The sequence below is a fragment of the Manis javanica genome, chromosome 9 (genome assembly GCF_040802235.1).
Source record: "Manis javanica isolate MJ-LG chromosome 9, MJ_LKY, whole genome shotgun sequence".
Taxonomy (NCBI): Eukaryota; Metazoa; Chordata; class Mammalia; order Pholidota; family Manidae; genus Manis; species Manis javanica.
In genome coordinates, this window is record NC_133164.1 from 100981331 (window position 1) to 100998921 (window position 17591).

The following is a 17591-nucleotide window of genomic DNA, read 5'->3' on the forward strand; positions in this document are numbered from 1 at the left end:
TTTTAAAAACTGGACAAAGGATCTGGAAAGATGTTTCTCTAAAGAAGATACACAAGTAACCAATAAGCACATGAAAACATGGCTAACATTATTAATGTTAGAGAAACATAAATCAAAACCATAATCAGGTAACATTTCAAACCCACTAGGATGGCAATAAAAGAAAAAAATTATAGAAACTATTGGTGAGTATGTAAGAAATTGGAGACATGAGATGTTGGTAGGAATTTTAAATGGTGCAGCAGCTTTGGAAAACCATCTGGCAGTTCCTCAAAATGTTAAATATGCAGTTACCATATGACCCAGCTGTTCCACTCCTAGGTATATACCTAAGAGAAAAGAAAACATGCCCACATGAATACTCGTACATGAATGTTCATAGCAGCATTCTGCATAACAACCAAGTGTCTGTCAACTATTGGATGGTTAAACACAGTGGTGGATCCACACAATGGAATATTATTCAGCCATAAAAAGGAATGAAGTAGTGAAACATGCCACAACATGGATGAACCTTAAAAACATTAGGCTAGCCCAAAGATGCCAATCCCAAAATTGTATGTCCTAACATCTTATGTCCGGAATAGGCAAATATATAGACAGAAAATAGATAAGTGGTCATCGAGTACTGGAGGGTGAGATGGATGGGAGCAAGAGGGCAGGAGATTGCTAATGAGTATTGAATTTCTTTTGGAGGGTGACTGTAATATCCTAAAATTGATTGTGGAGGCGCCGCGGACCGGCCCGGGTCGGGTGCGCGCGCGCGCGAGCGAGCCCGCGTGGGAGGCGGCGGAGAGCGGAACTGCGGCACCTGTTGCCTCTGCTCGGCCCCCTGCTCCCCTGCCGCCGCTGCCGCAGCCGAGACCCGGAGGGAGGGGGTGGCGTCCCCGCGGGCCGCGCCGCCAGTCCCCCCCTCGGTCCCGCCTGGTGAGGGGCAGGACGAGCGGAGCTCTGCGCAGGTGCCCGTCAGGGGGCGCCCGGACCGCGCGCTCACTGCCTGCGCTCCCGCGGGGCGGCGGGCCTGAGCGGTCCGGCCTCAGTGTGAACCGCAGCCACCCGGAGGTGAAACGCAAGTGTGGAGCCGAGTTTCGTCGGTTTTCACTGGAAATATCAAAACCTGGAAAATTTAAAGACTTTTAGGGATTACTGCAACATGTTCATAAGATGCCCAACGCTGATGTTTTAGTAGGCTATGCAGATATCTACGGAGATTTATTGCGCATAAACAACGATGATAATTACCACAAAGCTGTTTCAACTGCCAATCCGCTACTTAGGATCTTTACAACCAAAAAAGCAGCAGCAGACTACAGGGCCTTTGGTAGTACAGACACACTGGTAAAGAAGAAGAATGTTTTAACCAATGTGTTGCACCCTGACAACTATCGAAAAAAAGCCACATATAGTCATTAGTTTGCCCCAAGACTTAAGACCTGTGTATTCTATTATTGACGTGAATATTCTCCCAGAAACACAACGTAGGGTTCGTCTTTACAAATATGGCACCGAGAAACCCCTAGGAATCTACATCCGGGATGGCTCTAGTATGAGGGTAACACCACATGGCTTAGAGAAGGTCCCAGGGATCTTTATATCCAGACTTGTCCCAGGAGGTCTGGCTCAAAGCACAGGGCTGTTGGCTGTTAATGAAGTTTTAGAAGTTAATGGCATAGAAGTGTCAGGGAAGAGTCATGATCAAGTAACAGACATGATGATTGCAAACAGCTGCAACCTCATCATAACAGTGAGACCAGCAAACCAGAGGAATAACATCGTTAGGACTTCTGGCAGCTCTGGCCAGTCTACTGATAACAGCCTGGTTGGCTATCCACAGCAGATGGAACCCAGCTTTGAGCCAGAGGATGGATACAGGGATGAAGATAACATTATTATCGAAGACAATGGAGTGCCACAGTAGACTCCTAAAGCTGTTCCTAATATGGAGAGCCTGGAATCACTGACAGATAGAACTCAATTTTGAGTCTGGTCAGATGATTTTATTCCTTCTAATGAAGTGAGCTTAGCACCCAAAGCAAATGGCACAAATACAGAATTTGAAATGCATGCTCCAGATCAGAAACTCCTAGGAGATGGAACAATCATAACACTATGAAACCACTGTTTGAATTGTTCTGAGTGAAGGATGTGACCAGGACTTGTAAATCTGGCTAGTTTAAAGCATATATACCTCTGAACCAGGGACCTGGAATAGGCATGAGAAAAATTATATTGAAGCTTATAATGTTATAATAGTAATTTTATAATTGTTAATATACACCTTGGTGGGTCAGAGGTGAATTTAAGTCGAAAAGGGGCCTTTGCATATGAAGTTCCATGCTTTTGCTATTTTGTCTCTAGACAGTTGGATGTTAGAACACATTCTCAGCGCTGTATGAGAGGACTAGATCATTTCTGGTTGAAGTGGTTGGATATTTAACCTACTGTGCAGAGCCCAGTTAATTGTTCTTTTCACCATATTTTTAAAAATTCTACTGTGAAGAAAAAGTCTGATTCTATCTTGTGGTACCCTCGGGCTCTCAGCTCCTACATTCCCCATATTTTATTTTGATTTCTTAATGTTATTCTTCTGTTGCTAATTGTAACAATTTTATCAAATGCTTTTCCCCCCTCATTTCTAAGAACTCAAACCAGTTGACTTTTTAGGAATTGCTTCTTATGTTATAAAGCATTGAACTATATTCCTGACTTTAGAAACTATTAACAGTTGTCCAGGATCATGTTTGTCCATCCTATAGCTTTCGTATATACACACTCCATTTGGGTATGACTTATATTGTAAAAGGCAATTCCATAAACTCTAGTAATATGGGAGACCCCCCTCCCTTAACCTCTTCTCATTCGTTCCCAGTCTCAATCTCACTGAAAAATCATTCCTTTTTGTTTTCTGTTGGTGTGCCCAGGCACTATAGTGTGCTTGCATATAGAAACTAAGAGTGGTATGAGTGCATAAGTTCCCTTTGGCTTATGGATATTTCTCTCGTTATTTATTGATTAATTTTATGGTAGGGCTTGTAAGGATACCTTTATAACAATGCGTGCTGTTAAAACAATGAACAATTAAATGAGTGTTTTGAAGGATATTTTCTCTATATAGTAAAAACATATGCAGTACAGTCTTGATTAAATGAATAGCATGACTCAGGATACTTTAATGTATTTTGTTCACATTATCACTAAGCATATTATCACTAAACTATTAACTGCACATTATGTAACACAATGTGCTTTTTGTTGAATTCTCCGAAGTTCTTCTACTTAAATGCCACAATATTTTAATGGCATTCCAGTTTTAACATTCTGTGAGTTCTATAAATATGACTCTTGAATGGCAAAATAATATTAATATGTAGAAAGTTAATTTCATTTATATTATAAGTGGTGCAGGGGCTCAACATTTTAAGTACAAATACTTTTCACACACTACCTCTTTTTTTTAACAAAGTTTGAACATCAGAACTTTCCTCTTAGGGGAAAAATACTTAAGGGCCTGACTTTTTGTACAAATTTTAACTGTAAAATACAGATTTGTATGTATTCATGAAGATGGAAATCAAAGCTGCTAATGCTTGTTAATTATCCTACAGAAAAGGTGTATGTCAGTGGTGTTTTCAACTAGATTTCTCATTTAAATTATTGGTGAAATAATTTATTACTAGACATTATAAAACCAATAGATCTTGGTTATACAATAGAATGTCAATTCATTATTAGTCTGAATCAGTTATTTCAAGTGTACCTTATTAAAAATATCAGTGGATTCAGCATAAAATTTTATGGTACTGAATGTCAAGCCAAACTGTGAATTTTGTTCTGTATCTTAAGTAAATTTATGATAATGTTCTCATGAGCTATTGACAAAATATTATGTACTTTCGTGAACTCTGAATTTTCTAATTAAATTTTACATCTGATAACATTTTTACATGAATGGTACTTTGTTTAAACTATCAAATGTCAGTATTTTACTATAATTTTATTATACAATGTATATTATCACTAAATGAACTTTGATTTTAAAAATCAAATTAGCTTTAGTTGTGCATTATTTTTTACAAATACAGACTTGTAAAAAAATTGTGGCGATGGTTACACACATCTGTAAATACACTAGAAACCAATGAAATGTAGTTTACATGGGTGAACTGTATATGAATTATATCCCAATAAAGCTGGTACCAAAAAACGGGCTATGCAAGACGCTATCAGGAGGACTGCCATCAGGCCCTCATCCCTGTTGATACGCCATTACAAGAGAACCCCACATCTACCTACATGCTCATCCTGCAGTCTCTGAACATTCCCCATCTAACAGCTCCCATCACTTCTCAGCCCTCCAAAGCTTCCCACTGTATCCTCTGCAATGAGGGTCCATCCATCAGTATCATCACCCAGCTCTCTGAAATTACCCTTTAATGCCTTGATCTAGCAGAAACCTGGCTCTCCCGAGTGCCCTGCTTACCCTGCAACCATCCCAAGTTTCTTCCATTTTCGCTCACTCCTCCCACCACTGGACAGACCAGTTACTGCATCCAGACGATTCTCCTTCCCACCTCCCTGAAACCTGCAGCTCCTATTGTCCAGGTATAGCACCCTCCTTGCTGCGGTCATCTGCAGGCCTGTGGTCACTTGCCTTATACCCTGAAGCAATCCCCAAACTCACAGCTGCACTCCGTTACTCCTGTTGTATTTCCTAGTGACCTCAACATCTACACAGGAATGTCCCTTGCAACCTTGGCCTCTCAGTTCCTTGACATCCTGACCTTTTTAATAGTCTTGTCTTTCTTTTCCCACCTCGGCACCACTTCCCATGAACACACCTTCAGCTTCAGTATTAGGTCACCACATTGTTCTCCAAGTTGTCAGTCATCACTGTATCCACTTCCTTTCCTCCATGGTCTCACGAACCCCTCGTCAGGCTTTTGTTCCCACTGCTCTACTGAAACTGCCTCCGTCAGTCACCCGTGCCTTCCACATCAGCAAACCCCACGGCCAGAACTTTCCCAGCACTTGTTGTCCTTCCTCCCGAGAGGTACAGGAATATGATTTAAGAAACAATCAAGTTCCAAACAATTCTATGTCATGTGACTATTAATGAAACTTTGATATTAATAGAGAAAAAATTTTAAGCTAAAAATATAATTTTTCTCTGTGTGAAATATAGGTCATCTACCTCTTTAATTATAATTTCTGATTTTTCCTTTTTAAAAATAATGACTGTGTATTGTTTTTGTATTCAGAAGAGATACACACATGCTGTTCTCTCCTGCTCTCCCATTCCGGGAAATCCTTCTCTGATATCACTCACCTTCTGCCGTGGCTGCAAGGGTGAAGGAGATGACAAAGCCACACCAAGCGTACCTATCTGTTCACCATCTGTGATCAGCATGGGGTCTGCTGAAATTTAAAGAACTTTGCAAAAAAAAAAAAAAAAGTGAAATACCATATGAACAGATTAACAGAATCATCTCACACAACCTATTTGAGGTTATCCACTGTTATCTCTTTAACTGATAAGGCTTATCAAAGACAGCTGCAGTAGTCTGCAGGTGCTTTTTCTTATATTCGACTAGCCAACACCTGCTACGTAGCCTTTTAATTGAGAAAACACAACCATTCGGGTATCTCAATTTTTTTTAAATATAGTTTTAGACAATAATGGCTCAAGTAAAACACCAAAGGAAGAACTTCAGGCTCCATCCCTGTCCATCAGTGGAGGCCAAGTGAAAAGCCTAGGCTTCTTCCCTCACCCAGTGGTAACAAGGTACCCCTCCCTACTGGCATATGTGGTCAGAGAAGGCCGCTGCCAGGCAGTAAAGAGCCCCATCCTTACCCAGTGTCAGAGACCATGTGGGACATCTGCACTTTCACCCCCACCTGTTGAAGCAAGCTCTCCTCCGTTATGCTATGCTAATATAGAAGAGGTCTAGTGGACAGCCAGGACTTTGACCACAGCCAGGCAAGCAGGAGCCCTCCTCTCCCCACTTGGTGTCAGTGAAGGCCATGTAGAGTAGTAATGAGGCAACCTACCCCTCCCAACCAAAACGGTTCCAGCTTAGCTAGGGAGCCACTACTCCCATCTCCACCCAGCAGAAAGGAGGCATCCTATCCCCTGAGATATTCATGAAGGCCAACTGGGGAACCTGGACTCCCATCTACATCAGACAGTAATGAGGTGCTCGATCTTACCCCACCAGTACAAAGCCAGAGAAAGCCTGATAAAAAGAACACTTAAATTAAGTTCATTTCAATAGTTACAAACATGCTGAAACAATTGGAAAAATCATCTCAGCAAAGAAAAAAAAAACAGACAGAAATTTTAGGACTGAAAAATACAAAAATAGAAAAACCTAAGAGAAATGCAACTGTATGTACATGTGTACACAAATGCTCATAGCAACACTATTCAGGATAACCAAAAGGTAGGAACAACCCAAATGTCTATCAACTGGTGGATGGAGAAACAAACTGTGATATATCCATACAAAATATTATTTGGTCATAAAAAGGAATGAACTATGTATGATATGCTACAACATGGATGAACCTTGAAAATATTAAGACTAACTGAAGGAAGCCAGTCACAAAAGGTACATATTCTAATTCAGTTTAAATGAAATGTCAAGGAATAGCCAATCTATCTAGACAGAAAGTAGGTATTACCTAGTGTGTGTTGGGGGTATAATGGATGGGGAAAGGGGGATGGGCGACTGTTAATGGGTATGGAGTTTCTTTTGAGGATGAGGATAACATTCTAAAATTGACTGTGGTGATGGCTGCACAACTCTGTGACTATATTAAAAACTAATTAATTGTACACTTTGAATGAGTAAACTGCATGTATGGTTAGAAGGAACCAACCCTGCTGACACCTTAATTCAGACTTATAGCCTCCAGATTGTGAGAAAATACATTTGTTAAGTCATCCATTTGTGCAACTTTTTTTTACAATAGCCCTTGCAAATTAAAATGTGAATTATATCTCAATAGAGGTGCTACAAAAAAACTATACGCTGTCTACAAGAAATTCACTTCAAACATAATTACATAAATTGAAAGTAAAACTATTCTAGACACTTGCAATAGCATGGTTAACAAAAGAATAAAAAATCCTAATCCTCATGTAACTTACATCATGTGAAGCAGTTGAGCATACCAAGGAACGTGGGTCAAGCAGCTGGGAAAGACAGGTAACCAAGCAAGGTTACACCTGAATTTACACTTCCAAGGCAGAAAGAAGAAAAGGAGCTCCTGATGTAGTCAGAAGAAGAATTGTGCTGTCACAAAAATCAAGGAATGAAAGGGACTCGGTCTGGGTCAAATGTAGATGTTGAAGTTAGTACATGTCCACAGAATTTGGCAAAAATATGCATTTTTACTTCAGCAAGAACTTCAGGAGTGTGATGGCAGCTGAGATTCCATCATGTCAGCTACTTGCCAGCATCCTCAAGATGTTATTCATGTCATCCTTCTGTAGCACCCACTTGACAAAAACCAACCCTGAATAAATAGGCTTTACCAGTGAGCACTGCTTAAGAAAAATCCCATACAGAGATGCAGTCTGTGTCCTAGTCCATTTTCTTTTGCACCCTCTAGGAGCACTATTTCAAACTATCTGTTGCCTTTGTACTTCCATCCTCACTCCCTTCTCCACTTCTAGAACTAGTCAAATACCTTGGTTCTCAAAAACGAGATCAAAACTATTATGTGACTTTAAACTCTGCTACTCAAATGACACTGGTCCATGCCAACAGCCAGCCCAATATGGATCCCAACTTCTCTCCTGCTCAGCAACCTAGGTTCACCAGTGACCTTGGCCAACCCCTTTTACACACCTCTCACTCTCTACTAATTTGATCCACTGTCCAATTAGCATTTAAATGAGATTCAAGTTTCTCCCATCTCATAAAAAATAATTCCATCATCAGTTCTATTGCTATAGCCTCACCCTTCACCACAGCGTTTTAACTTGTCCATACTTGCCTACTTCATTATTTTCTAGTCCTCAACTCACTGCAACTAAGACTTCCCCTCATCATTCCACTGAAATTACTAGATATGGCCTGGTTGAGAAAGCCAAAGGAAGACACAGGTCACCATAATTATTTAATTTTAAGATGCATATTTGCTCCTTCCCCACATTTTCATGGGCTATGTATTAGTCAATATGACTGAAAGCAATGGGTCATAGTTTAATTGGCAGGTTTAGTTTTTGTTTACATAAAGGTGTTTATAAACAGGCAGGTATAAATTCAATCAAATATGAAAGTAAAGTTTTCTTAAAATGCATACTTAAGTTTTATATGAGAAGCTTTTAACTCCATTGACCACTCTCTTCTTGAAGTACATTCTACTCTTTTGGACTCTGATACCACTCCTGATCCCTTCTATTGCAGCTGCTCTTTCTCAGTCTCCTTGTGTTTCTTTTCTAGCTCTCCTTTTCTCAGTCATTGACGTCTATGGATGATCATGGTTTCGGTTCTACCGTTGTGATGTAGGATAAGCTCATCTAATGGCATGATTTCTTCCAAAGACAGAAAGTTAACTGACTCTTGCTCTAGCTCCAAAGCACTGAATCCAGTAATGACTTGGGTCAAGTTGTTAGCTTTGAGACTAATAAATTACAATTACACCTATATGAGTTTATATTATACAACTCAGTGTGGTGTACCTGACCCAGAGGAAGTGGCCCTCAGTACAGAATACATGCAGAATTTCCCATTGTACACATACAGTAGGCTGAGCCTACAAGGCGTTACTAGGTTTTCAAGTTTAATAGCACACCAAATTGCATGTCATTATCCCCACTGTGCACTGCCCTACAAATCCCCCATTCCCAACCCTCACCCCCGCAAGATTTTGGACTCTAGAAGGTCAGTGTGCTGATTTCCTTACAACTGCTAAGGACCTTTCACTCTTTTTGCCCTAAACATGTATCTACTCATTTTCCTCTCTTGGTGCCTGCTGCTCAGATATTAAATGATTTCCACAGCCAGCATTAAGTCAAATACAAACAGTCACCCACCATTCCTTCATTCATAAATATTTATTGAACACCTACTATACACCTCACACCATGTCCAGCTCTGGGATGCAAGTGAAATAAGATATCAACCCTGCCCTCATGGAGCTTACAGTCTACTAGGGAAAAGAGACAATACACAGTGAACCAATACATAAAATAAACACAGGTTGTGGTAATGCCACATAGATTATAAACAGTGATGTGGATAGTTATGAAATACCTACTTTTCAGAATGATCAGGGAATGTGTGAGATGATGAAAAGCTGGGTTTGAAGCCTGGCTCCCCACTTAAAAGTCACATGACCTTAGGCAAGTTACTCTCCTAATTGTTTCCACAATTGTAAAATGGAATCATACCAAATTTAACAAATGCTCATTACTGTTAATGATCATGAAAACTCTCCCAACACCTCACTGCTTTACAAGGCCCTTCATGGTTTCTTAAACATTTCTAAGATTCCTTAGCAAATGTCACGGTATTCTGAACATTTTCAGTCGAACAAACATCCAATCAACACTCATACATAAATAACTGATTGTACGTTAACTTCCACACAATCAGTTGCCTCATCTATGGCTACCGTGGCACCCTGTTCGTCGCCTTTTACCAATGCATTTATAATACCCCTACTTCACTCACCTTTATTTATTCTAGTGAAGTACAACTTTGGTGAGGATAGGGACCTATCTATTTTGTGTTCCAAATGCCTGATACAATGCCTGGAACCTAATAGAATTTCAAATATTTGATGACTGACCTTTTGTAAGCCAAAGAAGCAGTAAAGAGGTGAAAAGACATGGAGGAAAGAGAGAAAGAAGTCTGGCAGAGGAAAGTCCTGAAGATGAGGAGACAAGTCAAAAGGCCCATGTGGCTGAATTGGCCTTCAGGCCCATCTCATCCTCTACGACTGGAATAAAGAAGAATGAAGGTGGGCATAGATGGAAAGAACTCAAGCAGACATACTGAATCTTCTGACTGAATTAGAAAGCAAGGTGATCTGAGAAGGGTGTGGTTTGAAAAGGACTGATACTATTTGTAATAATTGGTGAAAATGGTGAAAGAACCATGTGAGGCCAAGTCAAAGGACTGATAGGTGACAGAGGGAGGGGTCTGAGGGTATACTCAGGGCTGGAATAATGAAGGAGCAGTCTGAGCTGAACAATAAGTACAAAGAAAACAGAAGTGAAAGAATGGTAGGGATTTTTCAGTGGAAGAAAATATTGGTGCGGTAAATAAAACTCTCACATACTAGACTGTTGGATCACCCATCAGAAAGTTGAAGAAACTGAGAAAAACAGAGTTAGAAATAGCAAGGGACACTGAGTCAGGAAGCAATGCCTTTGGCAAATCAAAAGGGCATGATTAGGAGTTTACTTGGTAAAAGCAGAGGTAGCTAATGGTATTCTCTCTCAAGCATGGGCTGCAAAGAGGCAGTTTTTTGTCAAAGGCATTGGTAGAAATCATTTGGAGAGAAAGGGCACCTCTTGAAACACACACAAGGTGAAACACAGTCCACATTGGCCAGAGCTGCAGGGTATGGCAGGACATCAGGTGAGTGTGTCACGGGAAAGCAGTGGAGAGAATAATCAGAAGGAAAGGCTGAGATGCAGCTGAATATGGTTTATGGAGAGGAAAGAATGGGCAGGCAATTTCAAGGGAAGGTGAAACTGAAGAACAAGGCAAGTTTGCACTTCTTTAAAAAGACTGCAGAAAAACAAAGATGAGCTTCAAGGACACTTCCTTTCTGAAATCTCATGATTAACATCAAACTCATTAGTCTCCCCTAAATGACTATGTATCATTCTAACTGCCTCCTGATGCTAAATAGCACCATTATCCCTGTTACTGAGGTTAGGTGAATGGACTCAGCTCTTACTTCTCTGTCCACACTGAAGTGAGTCTTCCTTAGAAATGGATCCAGTGTCTGCTGTGTCCTTATTCCTGGGGCCATCATTTAACATCAGTTCTCATAATTTTGTATCTAGATTCCAAGTAGCCTAATTAATGTCACCTCAGTTTAGACACAGGGCTTTTGAGGGACGTCTACTTCAGACTCCCAACTCTGTGAAACTTATGTTTGTAAAGTGGGGGTAAAACTTTCCCTTGAAGGGTGGTTGTAAGGAATGACACATTTTCTTCAAGTTCTTCGCTAAATGTCTGTCAGTAGGTAAGAATCCTTAATGTTTGAAAACCTGATTTTAAGGACTCTGAAGTCTGGGACCAGATCTTTTATACTATGCTATCCCCCCCACACAAAACACACTGAGTATTTGTTGAATGCCAAATTAAGAGGCATATTCTATAAGAACATCCTTCTTCACTTCAAAGATTTACACCTTGAAACATAATATAAAGGAGCTTTAAAAGATATTCAGAAATAAAACAGCTTGGGAAATTTCAATATGACATGCCAATCAATTATACCCTGAACATCTGAAAGCAGCAACCTGTTTTTCTTTCCACACAGCTCCTCTCAGAACACCAAGATATGATTTGAAACAAAACACTACAAAGTGACACAGAAAACAAGCCAAGCTTGGCCTTGCTTTTGTTTTAGTCTTACCACTTTTCCAGTTTGGGTTGGACTGCCTTTGGTTCAGGGGAGCTTAGAAAGACCGAAATGGAGCGTACAGGAAAAGGAAAAAAATGCTGGCTACTCAGGGCTGGCCCTAGCTACAAAAGGTTTAAGAAGGGCCAAAATTTTCTTATTAAAAATAGAAATTCACAGTGCAAATAAAACCATGTGACTATCATTCGGATATCCTCATGTAGGTGTTTCAGGAACATGTCAGATGGATAATAGTTAAAAATGAGACAGCCTAGGAAAATCTCTTTAAATTACCTCCAAATTAGCCCCGCTCACCAGGGTCAGAAGGATAGAGGATATTAGTGCAGAATGCCTGCAGAGAGATGAATTGTGCATATTTTTGGAAAACATGGCCAGATAGCTCTTTTCATACCAAATGGCTAGAGTATAAATTAGAACAACTTGGAAAAGTGGTATGAATCGAGAACTACAAAAGTGTTCATACCCTTGACCCTGAAATTCTACCTCTAGGAATTCATCCTAAGGAAATACATGCACAAAGACATTCACTGTACATTATGAGATGCAACCCAAAATACCTAAAGGGGAGAGGTGATATGAATCATGACATCTACATAATAGATTATGCGGTTAATAAAGGTTGGCATAGTTTTTAATGACATGAAATGATGTCTGTGACTGAGGGGAAACAAGTTATACTGAGAATAAAACTATGTAAAATGTGAAAACATGCACAAGTAGCAAAGAGACCAGACTGGTAAGAAATATGCGTGCTACCCACCCCTACTCCCCCATCTTGCCGGTGATATTAATTACAGGCAATTATTTTTATTCTTTTCTGTATTGTTTAAATTTTCCACAATAAGCATGCATTACTGACATAAACAAAAAAGCCATTATTCAATCAGGCAAGCATTAAAGAAGAATGGACATTTTTATAAAAGCTTTATTTGTTTCTGCTAGGATTTGGGAGTGTGAGTCCTAACAAAAAGGGGCTTACAAACCAGTCATTTATTTGATCGAAGCATCAGACTCTTAAAAAAGCAGAGAAATTCTTAAATTCTTTCCCACAAATTTCTCCATATTCACGAAGAACTGTAGCAGAAAAGATGGTGAATCAGGTTCAATGAACTACAAACCTAAACAGACAACTCCAAGCTCCCGCGACACAGGGATCCAAGGCCACAAATAGTCAGGCACAAGCTTAAATGGCACACTGTTCTACATTTTTCAAGACGAAAAAAATTTGGAAAATTAAATAATTAAGTGCTGTTTTACCAACTAGTTGCTAGAAATGAAAAGGATACCTGATAATCAAATTAATGCTTTGTAAAAGTTGCCTTTAAAGACAATGTAACTAATGAATATTAAAAACACACAACTTTGTTACCAAATGATGTGGCCAGGACTCTCCTGAAAGCAGAATGTCTTAAAAGGCCTGAATCTCAAAGTCAGAATAGTAGCTGTTGACCATTTCACTTAAAATTGAAATTTTACCTTTCTTCAAATTCCTTAAGATTCTACCCTAGGGAAACTTGTTTTTATACCACGAGTTATGGATCAACTTAAAGATTCTACCCTAGGGAAACTTGTTTTTATACCATGAGTTATGGATCAACTTATTTATACACATGCTCTCTCACCTAATCATATTTTCATTCCAGCTGTCCCAAAACACATGATCAGAAAAATGCCATATAACCTAAATTTACCTCTACTGTTTCATTTGGCATTTATAATTATCCTATGACAGATGCCAAGTATTTATACCTTCTAGGCAGAAATGAAGAGAAAATGCTCAAGTGGTTCACTTATGGGTTAGAAAGTTGGGGAATGTAAGCAGATGTTAGGTGTGCAGCTGTCAGCACCATTACATTGTTAGGCGTTATCCTTACATTTATATGTGAATAAAGGTAAAAATACAGGTTGGTTAAGTGTCTGTAAGAAACTAATAATAGCGGTTCCTTTCCTTAAACAAGATATTCCACATAATCCATTAGATGGTTCACATCTAAGTAACAGCTAAGACCATCTTCTCTGAAACCACATTGTACTTGGTTAGGGCAGAAATCTGGGCTAGCAAAATAGACTGTCAAAAAATCAGGGTCTTTGAAAAAATATTTAGTGACCATACTAAAGAAAAAAAAAGGGATATTGGCTTAATAAGCATGCTATTGTCATAAGGCCAAAGGCACAAAGAAAAAATACTCACCTTAAGGCCAAAGGCATAAAAGAAACTACTCACCTTCAAAGATACATACACAAAGGCCCCAAGATTATAAATGTAAATATGTATTTTAAAAAATGCTAGTGGCCTGTAGGAGATAAATTAAAATTTCATATGTAATTTCAATGTAAAGCACCATAAATGAACACTCAAACTTGCTCACATTAAATAGAGAAAAGGAAACAAAGCACAATTATAAAAGCACAGAGATCTCAGTTACAAGAACCAAGTAAATAAACTAATTTCTATTAATATTTTCATTTACCTTATAAAACTTTGTGGGTTAAACTGGGGAGGGGGAGTCTCTGAGGATCTAAAGGGTAACAAAATGATAACAAATATACATCATTTCTTTATTAACAAATTCTATTACACAAATCAAGTTAGTTTTTCTATCTGATTACAGAGTTAACAGAAATTGCATCTGTATTTAGAGCAGCAACATAAAATTTTACTAGGAAGAAATTCCATTATCTGGATCAAAGGACTGTAATGTAGATTGGAAATCTACTGACCAAAGTGGTAGGTAAAACTGGCAGCTATGGTGCAACTGCTGCAAAATATTCTGGTTTGTTTTCCACACCTAAAAAAAATTATTAAGCAGCTCTCCAAAAGGGTAATACATTAAGGGGATGATGTCAAAAATCACATGAAATTCAATCAGTACAAAGGTGCACTGAGGCCACAAAAACGCAAGGAGGTGTGAAAACCAAGTAGTGACAAGTCAGCTTCGTGAAGGTGCACCAAGCTTGAAGCAACATGTCCATTCTGACTGCAATTGGTAGACTCTCCATCGGGGCACTTCAGTTTGCGAAACTGTCATTTTTAAAAAGGATTTTATTTTTACAGTAGGTACAACTTAGGAAGAGAAAGCTAAACATTAGGAAAGTATTAACTCCTTGAGAATTCAAAAATTATTTAGGAAGCCAAATGAAACAAACAAGAGTATAAAATTTGGATGAAAATGTTTCTCTAAGGGTAAAACTCAAGTTTCCTGAGGGATTTAAAACCAAACACTAAAGAGAGTAGCTTTCAAAGTGGGCTTTAGGCCCATTTTCCCAGCTCTTCCTTCAATCCAAACATTTCTAATTCTGTTTTGTCTTTTGTGGCTTTAGTCAAGATTTCCTTTGAAAAAGGGGAAAAGGAAAGATGATGCTGTCCCTGTCCCTTGTTACTTTCTTCAAGTTTGAAAATCTGTGCTATGAGACTCAAGTTATATGTGAGAGAAGTATGATAAGAGAACTGAAACATACTTTGTCAGTGTTACTAAAATCTGAAAAGCTTCAACAAAGATTTGTATTTTATTCTATAAAATAAATGAGCAAAAGTTCTTAGGAAGAAATTAAACTTTGCTATTTCCACTTTCCCTAAACCTGTTCTTCCACTGCCTCCAAGTTCTCACACTATTTCTGGACAGCACGAACAAAATTCTAATGAACATTCAGCCACACCTTATTAAAAAATATTACAGTTAATGGCTGCATAGAATTTCCTTTTTGAGACAGCAAGTCCCAAATTTATATAACTCGCTAGAATGAGAATGTACAATCACCAAAAATAATGCACATTATGTCAGGGAAGAGTCTGCACAGTGCTTTTTCACATAATCACTAATAAAGAGCAGCCAAAACTCAAGAGCTTCACTCTGCATTAATTAGCAAACAGTATCAAAGTATAAATGACAACCACGGAAAAATGTGTAACACAAAGGCCATTTTTCTTTGATGAAATTATGAAGAAATGTGGAACAGCAAGAAGAAAAGTGGAACCCAAGCACTGGCCACTTATCAAGACTTCACTACTTCAGTGAACGAGAACAGATCTCCATGGAAAAGACTCACTCGGCAAGCTTCTTCCCATATATTTTTTCCTTCACATTAGGTTAAAAAAAAGCTGCTGTCATTTTAGGATCACTGATTACATCTTTTTTAATTAGAAAAAAGTTTACTTGAATATTTACATAATTTTATTGCTGCTTATTACAACAAAAATTTTAATTTGTGGAATCCATCCAGTAACATGAAATTGGAATCCATCTCTCAAGAAGATACTATTATGGCTGAATGTATCTGGTGCTCAGAGTACAGAACGAACAAGAAAAATCCTTGCATGTCATCTGGTTCTTGCTGCAGTCATCTGTGTTCATCTCGCAGAAGGCGAAAGAATCCACTTGACATTTCAATAAATATCAAAGTAATTTTTACCAAAAAAATAGCTTCCACAGACCAGAGATCCAAGAAAGCGCAGTTTTGATGAATGACTCCTACAATTGAGTGAGTCCTCCTTCAGTCCAATGAGATGATGTCAGGAATGTTACTTCCACTGCTGGTTATGACCCCTGTCTCACTCCTGCTGCTGGATGAACTAACATGAGTAGTGCTTTCATGGGGGCTGGTGGTGGTGACAGACGTACTGCTTGCTGTTAAGGGTGAGGTGAGACTATCCAAAAACATAGGAGGACAGTACTGCTTGAAACAAACAATGATGCCGATGAGGAAGAGGCTATATTGATTTTAATAAAGAGACTAGAAATTGTTAGATATGCACAAGTCACAGCCAAATACTTAAATTCCAGTGGGATTTAAAAGCTTCTCATAACTTCACGTTTTTGGATGGAAGGTGGCATGAATTCAGCTATTTTACATATTTAGTGCGTGCAGCATATTCTTGATTCTCCCAAAACTTGCAGAATTTGCTGACTAAATATATAGGTACAAGTACAAAAATGTCAACAGTAACTGTAGTTACTTATTAGTAAATATTTGCCCTAAATTATGACTCAATCTCACAAAGTATTTGTTCACTAAATGTATTTTCACCAGGCTTAGGTCACATTGTTAATGCTAATATATACTGATTTTTAATGGTATTAAGCAAATATGTCAATGCAGAATTCACTAAGTCTTTCAAAACTCAGTTTCAATAAGACCCTTTAGGAATAATGTTAAGACTGATCAGTTGAACAGTGGTGTCTGACTCCTCTGTACACACATAACAATACTTGTGCAATTAGGATAGCACTCATTCTAAAATAGAGACTACATAGTAGCTAACTACCACAGCATACTCAAGAGAGAATTATCTCATGTAATCACAAAATTTTGAAAAAAACCTTAAAGATCTAATCTAACATTCTTTGTGATGATTGCTTGACACTACCCTCAAGAGTTCATATATCAAGTTTCCCTACTATTTTGGTTGATGATTCCCAAATTCAAACCTCAATTTAATACTTTAACTGACCAAGAGGAGACAAAAACTAAAAGCTTTATCTTCTATCACCACAGAATATCCTATGTGAGAAACAACCACACTAACTTTACTATATATAGTGAGGTCCAGTTTATATTACAAGAGATGTCCTGAAAGCTTGTTTTTAGATTGAATGAATGAAAGATGATCAGTATAGATATCTGATCAGTATTACCAATTCTATGTTATTGAGCCTATCATTAGAGATACTGAATTACCAAACAGGTGTTCAAAACTGCAGTTGTTTAGATTACAGGATCAAAAAGATTATAAAAGGGAACGATGACCCCAGGTTTAAGATATCAATTAGTGTTAAGAGCAAAACTAAAATTCAGGCTGCCTTTCAAAAAAGTAATTTAATGTTTAGGATGGATAACTAACTGTCTTGGTTCATCAATTAAATGAATACCATGCACAAAGAGATTTAAGGTACGCTGATTAAGGGAGAGAAGGAATAGTTCTTACAGAGCTCCTAAGTAGCTTTAACAAGAGTTGAATAGTCAAGTACTAAACTTCACCT

The 17591-nt window shown here is 38.5% G+C and overlaps 1 protein-coding gene and 1 pseudogene across 12 annotated transcripts in view; one reads left to right on the forward strand and one right to left on the reverse strand.

The window, feature by feature from the left end:
- The first annotated feature begins 672 nt into the window (after positions 1 to 672).
- Positions 673 to 2534, forward strand: LOC108394830 (partitioning defective 6 homolog beta pseudogene; annotated as a pseudogene).
- Positions 2535 to 12520: 9986 nt separating this feature from the next.
- The window catches only part of PIAS2 (protein inhibitor of activated STAT 2), a 135524-nt gene continuing 130453 nt past the window's right edge, over positions 12521 to 17591 (reverse strand). For 7 of the 12 annotated variants that reach the window (XM_073212999.1, XM_073213009.1, XM_073213007.1 and 4 more), the window contains one exon: positions 14159 to 16287. In XM_073212999.1, coding sequence (XP_073069100.1) covers positions 16105 to 16287 — 183 coding nt within the window. In that variant the 3' untranslated portion in view covers positions 14159 to 16104. Of the gene's footprint in view, positions 14133 to 14158; positions 16519 to 17591 lie in introns of those variants that run through there. The other 5 variants (XM_073213006.1, XM_073213000.1, XM_073213001.1 and 2 more) reach the window with 5 other exon arrangements.